This window comes from Gadus morhua, chromosome 8 (genome assembly GCF_902167405.1).
Source record: "Gadus morhua chromosome 8, gadMor3.0, whole genome shotgun sequence".
NCBI classification, from domain to species: Eukaryota; Metazoa; Chordata; class Actinopteri; order Gadiformes; family Gadidae; genus Gadus; species Gadus morhua.
The window spans coordinates 415,656-438,220 of NC_044055.1; the positions used below are offsets into that span (position 1 = coordinate 415,656).

General features: G+C 55.4%; 2 protein-coding genes across 8 annotated transcripts; one reads left to right on the forward strand and one right to left on the reverse strand.

Moving 5' to 3' along the window:
* Nucleotides 1–1,830: 1,830 nt before the first annotated feature.
* On the reverse strand, nt 1,831–3,911 carry LOC115548343 (transmembrane protein 69). 2 transcript variants are annotated; one of them, XM_030362890.1, is made up of 3 exons: nt 3,777–3,911; nt 2,935–2,980; nt 1,831–2,844 (listed from the first exon to the last, which is right to left on the reverse strand). In XM_030362890.1, exons 2-3 carry the CDS (start codon nt 2,971–2,973, stop codon nt 2,146–2,148), a joined length of 738 nt encoding a protein of 245 aa, XP_030218750.1. In that variant the 5' UTR covers nt 2,974–2,980; nt 3,777–3,911; the 3' UTR covers nt 1,831–2,145. The 2 variants fall into 2 exon arrangements, with proteins under 2 accessions (XP_030218750.1, XP_030218749.1); XM_030362889.1 differs by lacking the exon at nt 3,777–3,911 and adding an exon at nt 3,191–3,394.
* Nucleotides 3,328–22,105, forward strand: gpbp1l1 (GC-rich promoter binding protein 1-like 1). Of its 6 annotated transcripts, none has more exons than XM_030362877.1 (12): nt 3,328–3,760; nt 4,991–6,345; nt 6,815–6,929; nt 10,014–10,134; nt 10,924–11,243; nt 12,697–12,772; nt 12,964–13,160; nt 14,357–14,491; nt 16,542–16,703; nt 18,647–18,774; nt 19,123–19,225; nt 21,303–22,105. In XM_030362877.1, exons 3-12 carry the CDS (start codon nt 6,870–6,872, stop codon nt 21,474–21,476), a joined length of 1,476 nt encoding a protein of 491 aa, XP_030218737.1. In that variant the 5' UTR covers nt 3,328–3,760; nt 4,991–6,345; nt 6,815–6,869; the 3' UTR covers nt 21,477–22,105. The 6 variants fall into 6 exon arrangements, with proteins under 6 accessions (XP_030218737.1, XP_030218740.1, XP_030218741.1 ...); XM_030362880.1 differs by having other exon boundaries at nt 16,545–16,703; XM_030362878.1 differs by lacking the exon at nt 3,328–3,760 and adding an exon at nt 3,891–3,935.
* The last annotated feature ends 460 nt before the right edge of the window (nt 22,106–22,565 follow it).

The window sequence follows — 22,565 nt, forward strand, 5'->3', positions numbered from 1 at the left end:
GGGTAGAGGGACCACTCCCCTGACCCCCCCCCCCCCCCCCCACCCAGACTCCTTCAGGGGGGGGGTAGAGGGACCACTCCCCTGACCCCCCCCCCAGACTCCTTCAGGGGGGGGTAGAGGGACCACTCCCCTGACCCCCCCCTCCCCCCACCCAGACTCCTTCAGGGGGGGGTAGAGGGACCACTCCCCTGACCCCCCCCCCCCCCCCAGACCCCTTCAGGGGGGGGTAGAGGGACCACTCCCGTGCGATCGGACTGAGGACTGCATTGGGAATCCTTAACTTACTACGAGGAAGTAGCGTTGGATGTAGACGGGCCGCACTCCTTCTTATCTGATCCAGACAAGGTGCAGATTAGTGTCGTCGCCCGGACTGGAAACCACGCTGGGGGAGTCGCCCGCGCGGGCGGGAGCCTTTGATGATCCCACAAACATTTCAGTTTTTATGGTATGGGTTCTTTTGGTTTGGTGTTTTTATTTTCTCTGACCCCGTTTATAACTTTCAACTTTGATTTGGCTAAACTGTGATGTTGAAACGAGCTGAAACTGGAAAACGGGATAATGCTGAGGCGCACTGCAATCGATCCCAAACTCTGACGACACAAACACAGACGTACACACACTGAAGACACCGCTAGTTCCAGCCCTCAAGTATGAGTACTAAAGTACTAGCCCTTTACTACGACCAGGCCCAGAATAAAGTACTAGTCCTTTACTACGACCAGGCCCAGACTAAAGTACTAGTCCTTTACTACGACCAGGCCCAAACTAAAGTACAAGTCCTTTACTACGACCAGGGCCAAACTAAAGTACTAGTCCTTTACTACGACCAGGCCCAAACTAAAGTACTAGTCCTTTACTACGACCAGGGCCAAACTAAAGTACTAGTACTTTACTACGACCAGGCCCAGACTAAAGTACTAGTACTTTACTACGACCAGGGCCAAACTAAAGTACTAGTACTTTACTACGACCAGGGTAAAGTGCTTGTGCTCCATTCGGTCGACAATATTGTGATTCGATGAATGAAAGGATGAATAGAATAATGAATGACTGAAAGGGTGAATAAATTGGTTACTTATGCACACTGGAGGAACACTTTAGAGATAAAGATGAGCCTTGGCAGCAGAGATGGCACAAAAACCCAACATTGTGAGACACACACACACACACACACACACACACACACACACAGAGCAGTCTTGTACGTACATGACAATAGCTATATATCACGTTGTCTTAAGGAGGAAACTTGAAATGATCCAAAAGGCCATCAAAATAATACTTGACAGCAGAACCCGCTAGTGTTGCTTTGGACCTTTTGGCAATCCATATTACCTGTAAACATTTAAATGCAATGGTTCACCACTTTTATGTTTCTATTCTATGTATAATTAATCCCATACTGTAAATGAGTGTCTAAGTTATTTTTTAACACTTCTATCCTAACTTAATGTGTGGGTTTCTTCATTTCAACCTGACCTGAACAATCTTGAAGTGTATTGTTTTCTTACTCTGGAGAAAATGTGCAGTATATTTCACTACAAAGGTCTGTCCTCATTAATTATTAGCAGGATTTATTGGCCCCGTCATTTGATCAACCACTAAGTTCTTGAACAGCTTCCATGTCTATTGAGAATTACACATAAGAGTGGTATTTGGTTTATCAATTAACCTGACCAAGGTGAAACCTGAGCTGCACTCACTTTATGAACACATTCTGTGGCCAAGTTGAAGCTAAGGGTGAATTGGGAAATTTAATTAATGTTATGAAGCGTAGTTTCTCTGCTCAGTGATAAGTTAACTTAAAAGCCAAACATAAGTTCGCGCAGAAATGTTAGTCTATTTTTTTTATTTCACAGTCTCAGTTTGACAGTAAAGTTTCATGAATGAAAGTTTTCAACCGAGACGATGGGTGTGCCTTCTTGTAGATCCATTCACTTGTGTTATGAAACAAACGTGTCCTTAAAGAGCTGAGGATGGCTGCATTGTACCTGCCTGATGTGTAGTGTTTCCACCAGCATTTCTTATGTTTTGCTTCTGCACATATTTCCCCCATCCCTAGTAGCAAGGTGATTTGTACAACTTGTTTTGGGAACACAAACATAGACTTGACAATCAAGATGAAAACAATCAGAACCCAACCGGTCAGCTCTGAGGCTCTGTGACAGCCTCCTCCTTGTGCCTGAACTTTTTGAGCGCCAGCGTGGCCACCAGCGAGAACGTGGCCACCAGCGTGAGCAGGGTCCGCATGGCCTTGAACCAGGCGGGGTACCCGGGCAGCAGCGTCAGGTCGTAGTGCAGCGACAGACCGAGCCCCATCAGCACCAGCAGCGCTCCCTCCGCCACGTTGTCCCTGCACAGCAGCGCCAGCCAGGCGATGAGCGACGGGACCACGCTGTTGCCCAGGTTCATCCAGTCGGGTCGGGCGGGGCTCCCCTCAGGGATGGCGAAGCCCCAGCGGGCTCCTCCCAGGAAGGAGACGATGGTGGCCCCATACACCACCTGCGCGTGCGCCACCTGGGGACAGAAGGAGCCTGTGGCGGCCATGAAGAGGGGCGCCGAGACAAAGGGCAGCAGGCCGGAGAGGCCGAGGTAGAGGGCAGGCTTCGGGGCCTGGGCGAGAGCCTTCATGCTGAAGGCTTCGTCCTTAGCATGGGGGACACCAGGTCGGTGGCCATGACAGAGGCGTGAGGGGTGACAGGTGATAGGCCGGGCGTTTAGGAACCTGTCAGTTGAGGACTGTCTGCAGATCAATGTTGGTGGTGACCGAGAAAGAAGCGTCTGTGTTTCTCGTAGAGTGCTTGATCGTCTTAGGATTTGTTGAAGACTTCTCCTTTGAAGACCCTATTAAATACAATTATGTATTGTTAATCAATCATTTCTGCAACTTACTGTTTAGAAATGTTGATGAAAATAACAATTTCCCTTCATTACCCCCTGGGTTATGCGTCTTATCAATGTAGATGGCATCATTTTAAATCTGCGGAGAAAGAATTCACATGTCGATGTTACTGAATATGAAGTTGATTAGAAGCATTGCATTGAGATAGAAACACTTTGCTCTGAACTATAATTCAGCTACTATAATCGATGTGGCTAGCGTCAAATGAAAGCATGATAGTCGCAATTGTAGCTACAATACAACAACGAAACACGTAATGAGTGACACAAGAGCAAGAGTTAACGTTACCCTTTAATTACACGTTGTGTCGTTTCCCTAGCGGTGCCAATTAGTTACATCTATGACCATGAATTAAAGCCGTCGCTACCAAACAACTACAAAGGTCGTCCTGTCAACGCAAATCTATTCGATGGGTTATTGATTTACTTTCGCCCCTCTCTTATCCATGAACACAATTGGTTCTGAAATCGACTGGCATGGCTGGCAATGGCGGGGAAGGGCAATGAGTAGTATTCAAGATCTCAAAAGGAACTTTTGTGATCAGACAAACGTGCTCTAGGAAATAACGAGGGACACTTTTCCAAATAAGTCCATACAACAGCTCACAAGTAAACTATTTTGTTTTACTCGCATGAATTGACATTTCCAGATGCTATTTTTGCGTTGATATGCTTCGAATCCCGTCGTAGTGTCATCTATGTTGCATAATCGTAAGCGCCCCTGAACGCACCTCTACTTCGCTATTCGAATCGCTCAGTGCCAGCGCCAGCGGTAAGCGCTTCTAAACCCAAACAAACGTCCACAGAGACTCTCACAGCCGACGAAGTTTGAATAGAGTGATACCTCTCCGTGACCGTAGTAAGTCATTTCGTACCTTTCAGTCACACTTGGTTGTAACCGTTTCCCCCAGACGCCGTTGGTAGCATCGTCACGAATTACACACGCTAGCCAGTTAGCTGGACGCGTTAGCGGGCTGATGGATGTGTGCTGCTAGGGTAGCCATTTTGAAACTGTGTTGTTCCAACCAGAGCAGGTCTGTTTACCCCTGTTGTTTATGTGCGACCATCGCTACTAGCGTCGGTGTACTTGGCTATAGACGTTAGCGATGCGTTTTTATATGGATAAGGTATCATGCGTGGTTCATTAACTTCACACATCCACTAGTTGCACGGGCTACTGACCCATATAACGCTGGCTATCGGCTAACCATCGCTAGCTATCGGCTAACCTGAACTAAGCAGCCTGAGCTAGCATCAACGCGGAGTAGAGAGGATCTCATTAACGTGCCCTGGCTCTTCTATCATGGACTAGGAGCGCCAGCTATTGCATTTTCTATCCGCATGTAATGGCTCTGCTTTGCATACATGCCATTTAACCTAAAGCCAGCGTTGTGCTGTGTTTTAGTTGTGAATACGTGCGTTGCCAACGACGCGCACATCTGGGCGTTCAAACATTACTCAAACGACATGATATTGTGTTGTTGCCGATGCATTTCCATGAATGTGATTATATATTGTATATGCAATTGATGAAATCACTTTTAAATGCACGGTTTGATAACATGAGCAGTGCGTCTATTCAGCCAATGGCTACGTCGAACGTACTGTCGTTATGTAATTGTTTGAGGGGAGCCCTTTTGTAAGCTTTCGCTGTAGGGGAAACCGTATTCTGACTAATAACAACCTTACGATTTATTGGCAGGCTCAGGTATTTTTTTATACGTTTTGTGACTGTGTTGTGTTCTCTGGTTTTGTGCAGCGTTGTGGGCACCGGAGCCTGTCTAACATGCGTGACAGTGACGTTAGAGATGTTGTCGAAGAAAGTGTTTGTGTGTGGAGGATATTTTTAAACTGGAATGAATATTTGATTTAGAAGTCCTAGAATCACCTCTGAAAGTAGGATATGTACCAGTCCTCAACCCCTAAGCCATTGTAGGGATCTCTCGCATGAAATCTAAGTCTTCATACAATCAGTGTATTCTTATTTATTTATGACTTGACTATTATTTACCCCTTCTGATATCTGGCATTTGATGTGTTAACTTGTGTCTAGTGCCAAACATTCATGTTTGTTTAATTCCTTTTGCAGGTATGGTTTGTTCCTGTACTGAAAGTTCAACAAGAACAAGATAATAATTGCCCTCGGCTCCAGCGAGGATTGACCCCCGGCCACACGCACCAACACTGGTTCCCAAAGGGAGGATCGGATATAGGCGCCCATGCTTGGTTTCTCCCCTGGTTTGCCTTTCTCTAGAAGAGAAACCGCAGGTTTTGCTCTTATTCTGCAAGTTACCTGGCTGCGTTGGTCCTAACCATTAAACATAGAGGCATCACATGTGTCCTATGATCCCTGACGCCTCGCGAGGGACCTGACCGTTCTGCAGCTCCAGCTTGTCTGATCTATGAAATCTGAACTGCTGCACTCTTCTGGGTGGATCGGATACCACAGGGCCGTGGAGCGAGCGTTTAACCGATGTGAATGTAAAGCGCCTCACGTCAGACGAGGCATTATAATGTATCGGCCCACAGGAAACCAGTTCCACTAACCCCAGACGCAAGATGACGGCGATGTAACGGCGGCTCTGGCTACCTCTCCTGTCATGTGACCGCAAGACCCGGAGCTTTCTTTTCTTTATCCCCGGGGCCGCCCCTTTTCAATCAGCCAATGAGGTGAGCCGTGGTCGTCCATCGGTGATCTCCATCCTAACGGAAAGACTGTCCTCCAACCTGTCTCCCTTTTTTTTTTTTCCTTTTTGTGTTTGGCTGGATCTCACAATGCCTCGTTAGGAGAGCGGGCGACCGGAGTCTGGCACGCTTGGTGGCAGGAGAAGACTCTCCCCCTACACTCTCCTCCCCTGCCCCCCCCCCCTCCCTCTCCCTGGCTGGTGGCCATAGCAAAGCCTCCTGCAGGGCTCTGTTCTGGTGAAACAAGCCTCCAGTCCATTTCCATACAACCCAAATCACCAAAGGCCTGAAGGAGCAGCCGGCGACTGGCTGACATGAGTTAGGGCTCCTTCCCACCGGGACCACCTCGCCACAACGCTAGCGCTCACACACCACGCCAAAAAGAAGCAAATCACCTTTGGATATATCAATCAGAAGAAAAAGAACGCACTTGCAATCAGGCACTTCCGGAACCGTTGGACACCTCTGCTCCTTGAGCCGCCCCCCCAGGCCCACTTCCTCTGGAGCCCCGTTCCAGATCATTCCCGCGGAGCCTTCCCGACCAGACTCAGGAGCTCCACCCTGGACGTTGGGGTCTGCCTCTTGGGGAAGGGGCTGTGTTGTCCTGGAGGAGTCGGGACAGAGCAGTCGGAGGTTGGGTGTTCCTCGCCTGTCGGCGCACGCGCTCTGAGGGGAGTCGGCCGCGGCCCTCGGGATCAAGCCCCGCAGCAGCAGCAGCGCCGGGGGCGGGCAGAGGACTTCAGAGCCACAGACTCTGGGGTAAGGATGAGCGCGGGTAGGGGGGCTCCAACCAGCCCCCGGGCTGCCCACTCCCTCTCCCCTCCATAAAGACGCATAACGGCCATAGAAAGATATCGGTAGAAATGCACTAATGTGCAGAGAGGTGGTTCCAGCCCCAGAGAGGCCCAGACGTAGCCCCCGATCTGAAACACACACAACAGGCACCACCTGCAACACGGGTGACTGCGCTGGTTCTGTCAGAGCAATCCTTTTTATTATGAGAGACCAGACACTTGGCATGCTGTCCGCAGGTCGTCCACCACACAGGCCTGAGGTTATTACTGATCTCTAACAATAGACACCCAAGGCCAAAGGAAGGCCTTTCTGTTTCTTGAAGACAAAAAGCGGTGAACCCCAATAAAGAGAAACTCAGGGGGAGGTGAGCGGTGTCATCTGTTCCCGTGTTGAGGCTTTCTGTTGAATGACGGTGGTCTATCCACTCTCTCAGATCCTGGCCATGAGGTTTGACGCCTCGATCCACTGACCGGAAACACTGGACCTCAATGGCGCAGCATGACTTTGTCCCTGCCTGGCTTAACTTCTCCACGCCCCAGCCCGCCAAGGTACGTGACTGCGCTCCCGCTGTGTGTGTTTGTGTGGGTTACAAAATCAAGATGTAGAAACAGTGTGTCTGTTGTGTGGATATGTCGGTTCATGCATGCTGTGTCATGAATTCAGTCTAATGGTGCATATGGCAATTCATGCAAATTACTGCTAGTAATTAACTGTAAGCATAGCATAACTAATTTAAAGACATTGATAGTTAAACTATCAATACAAGAAACCAGTACTTTAGATCCTCCCAATGAACATGACACTATTACACAAGTACTTTCTACAAAATATATAGCAATTAAGGGGACATATTTAACACGACAACGGCCATATCTTGGTGTATGTGAAGCGAAGACAATCTATCATTAAGGCATAAACCTGTTGGTTGGGATGACGGGTGTGGATGATCGTGGTTGGTTTGACTGGAGTTCCCCTTATTCTCCTCTTTGGTTCCAAGGCAACCTTTTTACCATAAGCATCTTGCATGCATCGTGTATCACTTTGCATGGCTGGTATTAAAAGAAACAGAGGATAGATGGCGAGTAGAAATCGATATAATTACAGTATGCGTACATCAGAGTACAAGCATTTCACTTTAAAAGTTGTACATTCCTATTGCAGCCAGTTCCATACCTGCCCTGGGACTGGTAACCTCACTAGTGGGAGTGTCCACACAGGTGTGTGTGTGTGTGATGGATAGATAATACTATGGGTGTGTGTCAGGGAGGAGTGCCATGCTTTCAGAGTGTTGTGCGCAGTGGATGCACAACCTCACATGCACACCACTTTGTTTCTCTTTGGAAAGCTTTTCCCGAGTTTCCCTTCTAGGGATCCGGAGTCGGTCTGGCCTGGCTTTAGTGGATTTGTTGGAGGTCCTCTCATTCTCTGCATGTGTTGTCGGTCACCCTGTGGCTGCAGGAGGAGGGCTCTGAACCTGCTGATGAGGACCTATTGGTTCAGACGTTTACCTTCAAGGGGCCAATGCATGCAGGCGTGGCTTGATTGACCCGCTAAGTGGTCAATCAATCCATCGGCCATTGTCTGACCTTGTGCAGGTGCTCGGTGTATTCCTACCGGTCTGAATCTTGACCGGTCGGAGAGCCATTCATTCCCTCACTGTGACTCTTGTCAGGGTTTCCCATACATGCAGCACGCAGTGGACCAGCGCCCCCGCTGGATTACGAGTGCCACTGCAGTCAGCAGGGCCCAAAGAACAAAACTAACCAAACATCTCACATCAACAAATTAGTATCACTGCCCTAAATGCTATTTATTATGCATCATAGCGCCCTCTGCTGCAGCCCTCACTGGATTATCCTGGGAGAAATACTGTGGAAAAACAGCCCAATAGTGTTCTTCTGTTGAATAATAAAAAACACATTGAGGAAACTGTAAGTAGTATTAATTAATGAAAGGCTTTCGACTAAATGTAGGGAGCATGAAGAGACGTACAGAACAAGAGACGTAATCATAGAAAATAGTTTAGCCTTTTTGATTGCTTTGAACAGAAGCGACAGTATTATGAACCCCAGGCGGTAGTCATGGCCCCAGATTACAGACTGACAAACTGATTTAATGCTAACATCAACAGAATCCACAATCTGTGTCCCGCAAAGAGCACGCCCGCAAAGAGCACGCCCGAAGGCTCGCTGTTCCGGTTCTTTCCTGCCGAACCGTTTCTTGTGGATTGAACGCATCAGAGGATGTGCGGGAGTCACTGATCCCATCCCAGCCGGCTGGGCCCGCTCACGGACTCTGCGGGAAGGCACTCATCAGCTGATAGGAATAATCATGTATAGTTATTCATATTATGCATCATGTGGGTGCGTGCAAATCACATAATCCTATCTTTTTATATTGTTGCCCTGCATATGCATTTAGTGTAGTTCTTTGATGTTTAGTGACCTCCTTGTAAATGCGCAGGTGAAACTTTATAGGCATCCAGATGTTTGAGCATGATGTGAAGGCAATATGTGGTTGGCACTAGTAAGAGATTCACCTTGGTCTCGTGATGCACCCTTGAACCCACAGGTTTTATGTTTTTTACCCTCTGGTCAGTATGTGTCTAATGGCCTTTGTTATAAGTATCGTTACAGGTTTTACTTTCACTAATGTCTCTACCGTTGTACAATACCAACGCGTATACCTTGTTTATTCATTATACTTCAGATATATATACAATATCTATATATTTATATATCGTGCTGAAATGAATTATAATTTTGACAATCATCAAGTTCAGCAAGCTTCTAGTTTCACAAATGGAATTATTTGGTGGCTTTGGGCTGCTTGGGTTCCTCTCGACCCAACTGTTGGCATTACCACGTCAGAAGGAGGGCCAGGAGCACCTCCGGGTATTGGGTTGTAGAGTCCCCTGATGGGATCCACCAGGAGATCACCCCCCTGACCTAACGGGCCCCTGGGGCCCCAAAGCAGACACTAACCGGCCCCTGATGGGATCCACCAGTAGAGCACCCCCCTGACCTAACGGGTCCCCTGATGGGATCCACCAGTAGAGCACCCCCCTGACCTAACCGGCCCCTGATGGGATCCACCAGTAGATCACCCCCCTGACCTAACGGGTCCCCTGATGGGATCCACCAGTAGATCACCCCCCTGACCTAACGGGTCCCCTGATGGGATCCACCAGTAGATCACCCCCCTGACCTAACGGGTCCCCTGATGGGATCCACCAGTAGATCACCCCCCTGACCTAACGGGTCCCCTGATGGGATCCACCAGTAGATCACCCCCCTGACCTAACGGGTCCCCTGATGGGATCCACCAGTAGAGCACCCCCCTGACCTAACCGGCCCCTGATGGGATCCACCAGTAGATCACCCCCCTGACCTAACGGGTCCCCTGATGGGATCCACCAGTAGATCACCCCCCTGACCTAACGGGTCCCCTGATGGGATCCACCAGTAGAGCACCCCCCTGACCTAACGGGTCCCCTGATGGGATCCACCAGTAGATCACCCCCCTGACCTAACGGGCCCCTGGGGCCCCCAGAGCAGACACTAACCGGCCCCCTGAGGTGACCCCACCAGTAGAAGCACCCCCTGATCTAACCACCCCCCCCCCCCCCTCAGTCCTCCAGCCATGAGCCGCAGGGCGAGCCCCAGCAGCGCGGCGGTCGGGGGCCCGCCAGCCGCCGGCGCCACAACTCCTCTGACGGCTTCTTCAACAACGGACCGCTGAGGGCGCCTGCAGGTAACCACACCCCCACCCCCCGCCTCCTACACCACCTCCTACACCACCTCCTACACCACCTCCTACACCACCACCCCACCTCCTACACCACCACCACCAACCCCACCACCCCCAGTACCACCACACCCCCACCCCCACCCCCCGCCTCCTACACCACCACCACCCCCACCTCCTACACCACCACCCCCCCCACCTCCTACACCACCACCCCACCTCCTACACCACCACCACCACCCCCCCCACCTCCTACACCACCACCCCACCTCCTACACCACCACCACCAACCCCACCACCCCCAGTACCACCACACCCCCACCCCGCACCTCCTACACCACCACCACCACCACCACCTCCTACACCACCACCACCACCACCACCACCTCCTACACCACCACCACCACCACCCCCACCACCTACACCCCCAGTACCCCCCCCACACTCCCACCACCTACACCACCACCACCACCACACCCCCACCACCTACACCACCACCACCCCCAGTACAACCACACCCCCACCACCCCAGTAGCCCCACCCCCACACCCCTGGTATGCTGCCGCTCCATGTTGCCATGGCGGCAGCAGAGCGATGTGGTTGATACAGAAGGGCTCACCATGGCGTGGGGACGTGAGCGCCCCCCCCACGTCCTGTGGGCCCCCCCACGTCCTGTGGGCCCCCCCACGTCCTGTGGGCCCCCCACGTCCTGTGGGCCACGTGTCTGTCACTGATGAACCCTGGAGGCTGGTTGTTGTTAACGCCCCTGTTGTTGTTGTTGTTGTTGTGGTGAAGGCGACGGCTGGCAGCCCCCCTCCCTGCTCCTGAGGCACGACTCGGTGGACTCGGGCGTGGCCAAGGGCGGGCACGGCGGGCTGGCGGGGGGGTCGTGCTGGAAGGAGGCGCCCGGCTGGCACGGCGCCCCCCGGGGGGGCCAGGACGCCCACCACCCCCCGGGACGGCACCCCAAGCGGGTGGGGGGGGAGCGGGACAGGCAGGGGGGGCACCGGCAGCGCAACGGCAACTTCCACCCCCGCAAGGGCGCCGCGTTCCAGGACAAGTTCCCCGGAGAGGAACGCAAGGAGGACAAGCTCAAGTTCGTGGAGGAGGACTTCGTGAGTAGACCCCCCCCCCCCCCCCCCCCCCCCCCAAACCCGTCATGACTCCGCCCCCTGTCTGCTAGCTCCACCCCAGGCAGCGTGGAGCGGGTCATGACTCCGCCCCCTGTCTGCTAGCTCCACCCCCAGACAGCGTGGAGCGGGTCATGACTCCGCCCCCTGTCTGCTAGCTCCACCCCCAGGCAGCGTGGAGCGGGTCATGACTCCGCCCCCTGTCTGCTAGCTCCGCCCCCAGGCAGCGTGGAGCGGGTCATGACTCCGCCCCCTGTCTGCTAGCTCCACCCCCAGGCAGCGTGGAGAACTCTCTGTGAGCAGCCTGCTTTATTCCCGTCATCATGTGGCTGATACGGTTAGCGTTAAACCTGGAGAGCATTGAATCGACTGTTCAGGTGGAATCAAACTCTGAGATACACATAAAGTGTTTTGGTTTGAGTTCTCGGAACGAGGGGGGGCGTGTTATCCCCATGGTTACCACCCATGACAACCGTGTGATACTTTTGTTGTACCGTCGTCATAATGAGTCGTCGGGCGCCAGCGCTGTACGATGGGAGCCGGACCCTCACACCCCGTCCATACGCACCGCGCTGTTGGACTGTAGGTGTCCTCTGGGGCGCCACGGCGACGCGCGCCAGCCTCGGGTCACTGAAGAAGGCCCTCGCCTTCATTGAAGGACATTTTAGATTGTGATCGGTGAGACGTTTGGGTGTTTTAAAGACTTAACTTCAATGTCGTAATTATTGCTCTTGCTACTCTTAAAAAATGAATCATTTCGAATTAATATATTTGAAATGTAGCAAAGCAGAAGGACGGCTGTGTAGGAGAGCCCAAGTGAGGCACAACGCTTCAGTAGATGAGAGGGGACCCCTGGTTCAGTAGATGAGAGGGGACCCCTGGTTCAGTAGATGAGAGGGGACCCCTGCTTCAGTAGATGAGAGGGGACCCCTGGTTCAGTAGATGAGAGGGGACCCCTGGTTCAGTAGATGAGAGGGGACCCCTGGTTCAGTAGATGAGAGGGGACCCCTGGTTCAGTAGATGAGAGGGGACCCCTGGTTCAGTAGATGAGAGGGGACCCCTGGTTCAGTAGATGAGAGGGGACCCCTGAGAGGGGACCCCTGGTTCAGGCAGAGGCCCAGTACTGTTACTGTTAGCCCCGCGTCGTACAGCAGGTCTGGACTCACTGACGGCTTTGATGGTTCCCTTACACTCTGTGTTTAGTAGAAGGGGCCTGGGCCCAGGAAGGGGCCTGGGCCCAGGAAGGGGCCTGAGCCCAGGAAGGGGCCTGGGCCCAGGAAGGGGCCTGGGCCCAGGAAGGGGCCTGGGCCCAGGAAGGGGCCTGGGCCCAGGAAGGGGCCTGGGCGCTGAGCACCCCTCGGCCCCTTACCACCCGTCTGCACCCCTGAACAGTGACGTACGACGGGCTTGTGTTTGAACATCATGCCTCTGTCCCCAGCCCTCCCTCAACCCTGAAACAACTGGAAAACCCGGACCCCAGGTCAGGGCCCCGGCCCCCCGCGCTGGAGTCTGGGGTGAGGAGAGCACTCAAAGCACACTCTGATTACAGTTCATCAATGCCCGCTGGTATAATGGGGACTAGGACCCTGTACTGGCGTCCCAGGACCTGGTCCTCTGAGCAGTGAAGCATGACACCTGCTCCCCCAGCTCAGTCCTCCTGCTCCCCCAGCTCAGTCCTCCTGCTCCCCTGCTGTCTGTCCCCCAGAGAACCCCCCGAGTGGGAAGCAGATGGTCTCCAAGATGCTGGTGATCAAGAAGGTCTCCAAGGAGGACCCCAGCACGGCCTTCCTGGCGGGCTTCGCCGTGGCCGGGGCCCTCTCCACCAACGGCAGCAAGAGCCCCATGCTGGGCTCCAGCGTGTACAAGAACCTGCTGCCCAAGCCCGTCGCGGCCCCCACCAAGGTGAGGCAGACCGAGGAGACCAGTGTGTAGTTCCTCTTAGTGTCACTAGGGGGCGCTGCACTAGGCCGCCTCAGTGGGGTGCCGTAGTGGGGTACCGTAGTGGGGTACGGTGGTGGGGTACGGTGGTGGGGTACGGTGGTGGGGTACCGTGGTGGGGTACCGTGGTGGGGTACGGTGGTGGGGTACGGTGGTGGGGTACGGTGGTGGGGTACCGTGGTGGGGTACCGTGGTGGGGTACTGTGGTGGGGTACGGTGGTGGGGTGACTTAGTGGGGTACCGTGGTGGGGTACCGCGGTGGGGTGCCGCGGTGGGGTGACGCGGTGGGGTGCCGCGGTGGGGTACAGTGGTGGGGTACAGTAGTGGGGTGACGTAGTGGGGTACCGCGGTGGGGTGCCGTGGTGGGGTGCCGTGGTGGGGTACAGTAGTGGGGTGACGTAGTGGGGTGCCGCGGTGGGGTGCCGTGGTGGGGTACAGTAGTGGGGTGACGTAGTGGGGTGCCGTGGTGGGGTACAGTAGTGGGGTGACGTAGTGGGGTACCGCGGTGGGGTGCCGCGGTGGGGTGCCGTAGTGGGGTACAGTAGTGGGGTACAGTAGTGGGGTACAGTAGTGGGGTGCCGTAGTGGGGTACAGTAGTGGGGTGCCGTAGTGGGGTACAGTAGTGGGGTGCCGCGGTGGGGTACAGTGGTGGGGTGCCGTGGTGGGGTGCCGTGGTGGGGTACAGTAGTGGGGTACAGTAGTGGGGTGCCGTAGTGGGGTACAGTAGTGGGGTACAGTAGTGGGGTACAGTAGTGGGGTGCAGTGGTGGGGTACAGTAGTGGGGTGCTGCGGTGGGGTACAGTAGTGGGGTACAGTAGTTGGGTGCCGTAGTGGGGTGCCGCGGCCGGTGGCCCGCTGTGCGGTACCCTGTGATTAGGTACAATAAGATGGACTGTAGGGGGTTCATGGAACATGTTGGACCTTTATTTAAATAGAACTAAACCCAAAGGTCATTAGATTTATTTTTGGGGACCTCATTTTAATAATTGGTCCTCGTTAACCGTGCGGCGGTGTTAAACATGCACGTGTTCCCCCGCGTCACGTGAAGCATGATGTAACCTGTCCCCATGCCCCCCCCGGACCCCCCCCGGACCCCTGTAAGGGCCTGAGTGTGGCCCCGGGGCACCCCGCTGACGGGGGCCGTGTGCTCTGTGTTCCAGACTCAGTGGAAGGCGGGCGGGAGGGAGGGCAACAAACCGGGCCCCCACCTGGGGGGGCGGGAAGCCCTGTTCACCAGCCCTGTGTCCGCCCCCAAAGCCCCCCCGAGCACGGCCCCCCACAGCACCCCCAAAGAGGTGAGGACCCCCCCAACCCCCCAGAACACCCCCAAAGAGGTGAGAACCCCCCCCCCTGAACCCCCCACAGCACCCCCAAAGAGGTGAGGACCCCCCAAAGCCCCCCCGAGCACGGCCCCCCACAGCACCCCCAAAGAGGTGAGGACCCCCCCCCAAACCCCCAAGACATCTTGAGGCGGGGGGGTAGGTCATGTCTGGCCACTGTTCTGTCGCTGTAGATACTGTCTCCATGGATACCCCTGACTCCCTCTGTCTCCATGGATACCCCTGACTCCCTCTGTCTCCATGGATACCCCTGACTCCCTCTGTCTCCATGGATACCCCTGACTCCCTTTGTCTCCATGGATACTCCTGACTCCCTCTGTCTCCATGGATACCCCTGACTCCCTCTGTTTCCATGGATACCCCTGACTCCCTTTGTCTCCATGGATACTGTCTCCATGGATACTTCTGTCCCCATAGATAAGGTCACCCTGACTCTGCCTCTGTCGCCATGGATACTCGCCCCCTGACCCTGTCCATAGATACTGCCCCCCCCACTCCTGTATCCATAGTAGGGCTTTGACTTTTGCCAAAAATCCTATTGGAAGTTTGTTTGTTTATTTATATTAATATTTGATTATATTTGAATATTTATTAATAATATTTTGACCATTAAATGCCTTCAGTAAGACCTGGATTGGGCTTTGCGAGGTTTGTTTACCGCGTTGCTATGGATACCGGTCTTGCGTGTTCCAACGGTTTATTAGGTTTCTAATAAACCTCTGTCTCAATACTTCATTCACTGCCTCTTCCGTGGTGATTACAATATTATGAATAGACTGCATGGGTTCTCCGACGTCTCTCCCTCTTGGCCTGCCCATAACAGGTTCCAATATTAAGGGCTGCCTAATAATCGTTATAATTTTGATTTATTTTTTGATATTCAAATTATATTAGATTATCACACGGGTCTTTTCAACGTTCCGTTCACTTGCATGGGCGCTTCACAACTTCCGGCGGTCAATTAATTTTTGATAATTCATTGGCAACGGATGAATAATGACCGCTGTCAAAGTAAACAAAAGGACTTTTTGCCTTTGGTATCACTCCGCACGTAGTCCGGTAACTTGTCAATGTAATAAGCGGGATATGTATCAACCCAAGCGCTGTCGGTTGCTAAGCAACGACGTCAACGTCTTGGGCGGACTATTTCTCTGCTGATCAACACTAAGAATGCTGGTAACAAATACATTGTAAATAAATTGTTTCGTTTTGGGAAGTAGCCGTGTAATAAGCGGGATAATGTATAGAACTTCGCCGGTCATTATCGTAAAATAAGCCCCTTCATGGCGAACAGGACACCTCCGCTGCGCCTCGGTGTCCTGTTCGCCCTGTCGGGGCGTAATTTCTCGATAATGACCGGCGTTCAAGTCCAAGCCCTAATCCATAGATACTCCAGCCCCTGTCTCCATGGATACAGGGCCCCTGACCCCCCCCCCCCCCGTGTCTCCATGGATACGGGCCCCTGACCCCCCCTGTGTCTCCATGGATACGGCCCCTGACCCCACCTGTGTCTCCATGGATACGGCCCCTGACCCCCCTGTGTCTCCATGGATACGGCCCCTGACCCCCCCCCTGTCTCCATGGATACGGCCCCTGACCCCCCCCCCCGTGTCTCATGGATACGGCCCCTGACCCCCCTGTGTCTCATGGATACGGCCCCTGACCCCCCTGTGTCTCATGGATACGGCCCCTGACCCCCCTGTGTCTCCATGGATACGGCCCCTGACCCCCCTGTGTCTCCATGGATACGGCCCCTGACCCCCCTGTCTCCATGGATACGGCCCCTGACCCCCCCCCCCCGTGTCTCATGGATACGGCCCCTGACCCCCCTGTGTCTCATGGATACGGCCCCTGACCCCCCTGTGTCTCCATGGATACGGCCCCTGACCCCCCTGTGTCTCCATGGATACGGCCCCTGACGCCCCTGTGTCTCCATGGATACAGGGCCCCTGACGCCCCTGTGTCTCCATGGATACCGCCCCTGACCCCCTCTCTCCCTCCCCAGCAGCAGCCCTCCAGCACCACCCCCCCCATCGACATCGTGCCGTCCCGGCTGAAGCTGATGCGCCGGGGGCCCGACCGCAAGAGCGAGTTCCTGCGGGCGCTGAAGGACGAGGGCCCCGGGGACACCACCACCAGCAGCAGCAGCCCCGGCACCTCGGGAGAGGTGGGTACTGGGCCCACTGGGGCGCGACCAGTAGGCCCGCTGGGGCGGGGCCAGTAGGCCCGCTGGGGCGGGACCACTGGGGCGGGGCCAGTAGGCCCGCTGGGGCGGGGCCACTGGGGCGGGACCAGTAGGACCAGTAGGCCCGCTGGGACGGGGCCAGTAGGCCCCAGTAGGACCAGTAGGCCCGCTGGGGCGGGGGCGGGCCCACTGGGGCGGGACCAGTAGGACCACTGGGGCGGGACCAGTAGGCCCCAGTAGGACCAGTGGGGCCGCTGGGGCGGGACCAGTAGGACCAGTAGGCCCGCTGGGGCGGGACCAGTAGGCCCGCTGGGGCGGGACCAGTAGGACCAGTAGGCCCCAGTAGGACCAGTAGGCCCACTGGGGCGGGACCAGTAGGCCCCAGTAGGACCAGTGGGGCCGCTGGGGCGGGGCCAGTAGGCCCCAGTAGGACCAGTAGGCCCCAGTAGGACCAGTAGGCCTACCGTTGGGCAGTGCTGTGAGCTCAACCGTTCAGACGGTTTGATTACTTATTGGTCCTTGCTGATAATCAGATTTTTATTGAACATATCTTGTTTTTTTTGCGCCGCTGTCAGACTGCAAAGGTCTCCACTGTGGGGCTCATCAAGGATTATTTGATCGTCTCCTCCAAGCTTGCAGGTTGACACAAATGTATTCTGAAGCTTCTTGACCTGAGAGCCGCTGGCGTTGAGCCGGTGCTGAGACCACGGGCTCCGCTAAAGGTCTGCTGCTGCACTCTGCTGAGCGTGGTTTGATGGTTCAGCGTGACGCTAGTAGACCAGGCTCCATAAACCATGCTTCAGTACCATCAGAGCAGCCATCAGCTGCACGCTGCTGGCCCCCGAGAGGGGCCGACGGGAGGCCCTGGCCCCCTAGAGGGGCCGACGGGAGGCGCGGGCCCCCTAGAGGGGCTGACGGGAGGCGCGGGCCCCCGAGAGGGGCCGACGGGAGGCGCGGGCCCCCTAGAGGGGCCGACGGGAGGCGCGGGCCCCCTAGAGGCGCGGGCCCCCTAGAGGGGCCGACGGGAGGCGCGGGCCCCCTAGAGGGGCCGACGGGAGGCCCTGGCCCCCTAGAGGGGCCGACGGGAGGCCCCCTAGAGGGGCCGACGGGAGGCGCGGGCCCCCTAGAGGGGCCGACGGGAGGCGCGGGCCCCCTAGAGGGGCCGACGGGAGGCGCGGGCCCCCTAGAGGGGCCGACGGGAGGCCCTGGCCCCCTAGAGGGGCCGACGGGAGGCCCCCTAGAGGGGCTGACGGGAGGCGCGGGCCCCCTAGAGGGGCCGACGGGAGGCCCCCTAGAGGGGCTGACGGGAGGCCCCCTAGAGGGGCTGACGGGAGGCGCGGGCCCCCTAGAGGGGCCGACGGGAGGCCCTGGCCCCCTAGAGGGGCCGACGGGAGGCCCTGGCCCCCTAGAGGGGCCGACGGGAGGCGCGGGCCCCCTAGAGGGGCCGACGGGAGGCGCGGGCCCCTAGAGGGGCCGACGGGAGGCCCTGGCCCCCTAGAGGGGCCGACGGGAGGCGCGGGCCCCCCTAGAGGGGCCGACGGGAGGCGCTGCCCCCTAGAGGGGCCGACGGGAGGCGCGGGCCCCCCTAGAGGGGCCGACGGGAGGCGCTGCCCCCTAGAGGGGCCGACGGGAGGCGCGGGCCCCTAGAGGGGCCGACGGGAGGCCCTGGCCCCCTAGAGGGGCCGACGGGAGGCGCTGCCCCCTAGAGGGGCCGACGGGAGGCGCGGGCCCCCCTAGAGGGGCCGACGGGAGGCGCGGGCCCCCCTAGAGGGGCCGACGGGAGGCGCGGGCCGACGGGAGGCGCGGGCCGACGGGAGGCGCGGGCCCCCTAGAGGGGCCGACGGGAGGAGTCGGCCCCCTAGAGGGGCCGACGGGAGGTGCTGCGTCTGGTCTGGATCTGATGGACGTCTTCTTAACTGGTCCAGGGGGACGGCGGCACGCCGGAGCCCAAGGCCGACAGCGAGGAGGGGGCCGCCCACGAGAACGGCCTGGCCTACTCCCTCAGCGACTCGGACACGGAGCACCTGTCCAGCTCCCTGGAGGCGGAGCACAGGTGAGGACCACCGTCACCACGACCTCCACCCCCCATCTGATATCACAGCTTACTCATACACGCACACAGCGGGGGAGGGGGGGGGCTGAGACCATGGCCTCCCTTTGGTTCTGGGTCAGACGGGCGGTTGGCGAGCCGACAGACCAAAGACCTGGGAGCTCTCCAATGAAATGCCCTTTTTATAAATCGAATGACAAAAGAGTAAGCATGAAAGAATCGAAGGCTATACTATATTGATGGATCATAGTTACGGAGGAGGAGACTGTGTGTTCCTGTTGGACCGCCGTCGCTGGTCCCAGGTGGCTCCCAGCGCGGCGGCCCTGAGCTCACAACTCTGTCCTCTGATAGGTTGCTGAAGTCCATGGGCTGGCAGGAATGTCCCGAGAACGATGACAACTTCCTGCCTCTGACCGAGGACGAGCTCCGAGAGTTCCAGACGAAAACTGAGCAGGTGACCGCGACCGGGAGCGACGCATCCCGTTATCAACGCTGCATCCCTTTATCAACGCTGCATCCCTTTATCAACGCTGCATCCCGTTATCAACGCTGCATCCCTTTATCAACGCTGCATCCCGTTATCAACCATGCATCCCTTTATCAACGCTGCATCCCTTTATCAACGCTGCATCCCTTTATCAACGCTGCATCCCTTTATCAACGCTGCATCCCGTTATCAACCATGCATCCCTTTATCAACGCTGCATCCCTTTATCAACGCCGCATCCCTTTATCAACGCTGCATCCCTTTATCAACGCCGCATCCTTTTATCAACGCTGCATCCCTTTATCAACGCCGCATCCCTTTATCAACGCCGCATCCCTTTATCAACGCCGCATCCCTTTATCAACGCCGCATCCCTTTATCAACGCTGCATCCCTTTATCAACGCCGCATCCTTTTATCAACGCCGCATCCTTTTATCAACGCCGCATCCCTTTATCAACGCCGCATCCCTTTATCAACGCCGCATCCCTTTATCAACGCCGCATCCCTTTATCAACGCCGCATCCCTTTATCAACGCCGCATCCCTTTATCAACGCCGCATCCCTTTATCAACGCCGCATCCCTTTATCAACGCCGCATCCCTTTATCAACGCCGCATCCCTTTATCAACCATGCATCCCTTTATCAACGCCGCATCCCTTTATCAACGCCGCATCCCTTTATCAACGCCGCATCCCTTTATCAACGCCGCATCCCTTTATCAACGCCGCATCCTTTTATCAACGCCGCATCCCTTTATCAACGCCGCATCCCTTTATCAACCATGCATCCCTTTATCAACGCCGCATCCCTTTATCAACGCCGCATCCCTTTATCAACCATGCATCCCTTTATCAACGCCGCATCCCTTTATCAACGCCGCATCCCTTTATCAACGCCGCATCCCTTTATCAACGCCGCATCCCTTTATCAACGCCGCATCCCTTTATCAACGCCGCATCCCTTTATCAACGCCGCATCCCTTTATCAACCATGCATCCCTTTATCAACGCCGCATCCCTTTATCAACGCCGCATCCCTTTATCAACCATGCATCCCTTTATCAACGCCGCATCCCTTTATCAACGCCGCATCCCTTTATCATGTCACAGGAAGTGAAGCACGGGCACGCGCCCTGTCTCCTGGTCTCACACTCGGTCCCCGAGGCGTTATTCACTGCCCCCCCCCCCCCTAACCATGAGGAGTCGTTGTTCCTTGTTACCCGCCCCCCCCCAGTGGGATTAATAAAGTGGTCTGAACCGATGGTCATGGGGTGTTCCCCATGCTAACGCTATGTGGCGCTAACCGTGTTCCCCATGCTAACGCTATGTGGCGCTAACCCTGTTCCTCATGCTAACGCTATGTGGCGCTAACCCTGTTCCCCATGCTAACGCTATGTGGCGCTAACCCTGTTCCCCATGCTAACGCTATTCGGCGCTAACCCTGTTCCCCATGCTAACGCTATTCGGCGCTAACCCTGTTCCCCGTGCTAACGCTATTCGGCGCTAACCCTGTTCCCCGTGCTAACGCTATTCGGCGCTAACCCTGTTCCCCATGCTAACGCTATTCGGTGCTAACCCTGTTCCCCGTGCTAACGCTATTCGGCGCTAACCCTGTTCCCCGTGCTAACGCTATTCGGCGCTAACCCTGTTCCCCGTGCTAACGCTATTCGGCGCTAACCCTGTTCCCCGTGCTAACGCTATTCGGCGCTAACCCTGTTCCCCGTGCTAACGCTATTCGGCGCTAACCCTGTTCCCCGTGCTAACGCTATTCGGCGCTAACCCTGTTCCCCGTGCTAACGCTATTCGGCGCTAACCCTGTTGCCCGTGCTAACGCTATTCGGCGCTAACCCTGTTCCCCGTGCTAACGCTATTCGGCGCTAACCCTGTTCCCCATGCTAACGCTATTCGGCGCTAACCCTCTTCCCCATGCTAACGCTACGTGGCGCTAACCCTGTTCCCCATGCTAACACTACCTGGCGCTAACCCTGTTCCCCATGCTAACGCTACGTGGCGCTAACTGGTTCCCTCTGGGTGATTGACAGCTGAAGAGGGGCGGGCTCCAGAGGAACGGGGTGCTGCCGCGGCCGCGGGGGGTGACCCTCCACTTCACCCCCTGGAGGAGTGAGCCGCACGTGGACGAGGAGGACGAGGACGAAGGCTCCGAGACCAGTAGCAGCAGCCAGACCTCCGACGACGAGGGCGGAGTCAGGCCCTGAGGTGGGCGGAGTCAGGCCCTGAGGTGGGCGGAGTCAGGCCCCGAGGTGGGCGGAGTCAGGCCCCTGGCAACGCCTCACGGAACTAAACGATGAAAAAGATTTAAAAAAAACAAAAACATAAACCACCACATCACCACCGAATACAACAAAGGAAACAAGAGAAAACAACGACAACAAAACAGCCACAGCCCAGCAAGCAACGCCCCCCCTGCCCCCCCTGCCCCCCTCCTCATCCGTTTCCATCGTTTTATTTCTTTTGTTTCTTTGGTTTTGTTCTTATTTTCTAGATCACCATTTTGACTTTTTGTTGTCGTTTCTTGCACAAGGGAAAAACCAATCATATCCCAGTGAAGGGGGAGATTCCTGCTCCGTCAGACGTCTTTTCCCTGCGTTTTCTCCTTCACTGCAGCCCCAACACCCCCCCCCACTGAGCCCCCCCCCCCCCCCCCACCCATCCTCCCTTCACTCTTCCTTTTTTTTCTCTCTCACTTTGTGGAACTGAAGTGTTGGAGAATAAACGAAGGGCAAGGAATGCACACAATTCTGCTTTAAACAGACTAACTCATTTCATTGATGATGCTGATGACACATTAATGATATTAATAAAAATTGGTTCCTGAAAAGCTGAACGTTTTCCATGTGAATCTGCTTGCTGTGTTGTGTGCGCCTCCGACTGCAAGAGTATTTGTGGTAGATGATGATAGTCCAAATCCAGCTTAAAGTTTACATTATACCACCAGGTGAGTGCCATTAGCTATAAAGCCCTTTTGAATACCTGCATCACTAATGGGCGTGTCCAACCAGATGTGTGCTGGACAGATCAGCCGACCAGCGGACTAGCAAACGCTCATCTATCAGTCACATCTAGTTGGACACGCCCACTTCTGATAAGAGCTAATCACTCACACCTGGCGGTATGTCACTTTTAAGAATGGGCTTAATGGCAGGTTGACTCAGCCAGATACAAATGCAGCATAGCATGTAGGTTTATGATCGCACGCTCCTAAGGGCTGTGTATCATCCTGTGGTATTGCCAGCATGTTTAAACTGGGATGAAAGTCGCACCCAGAAGTCAGTTTCACAAGCTAG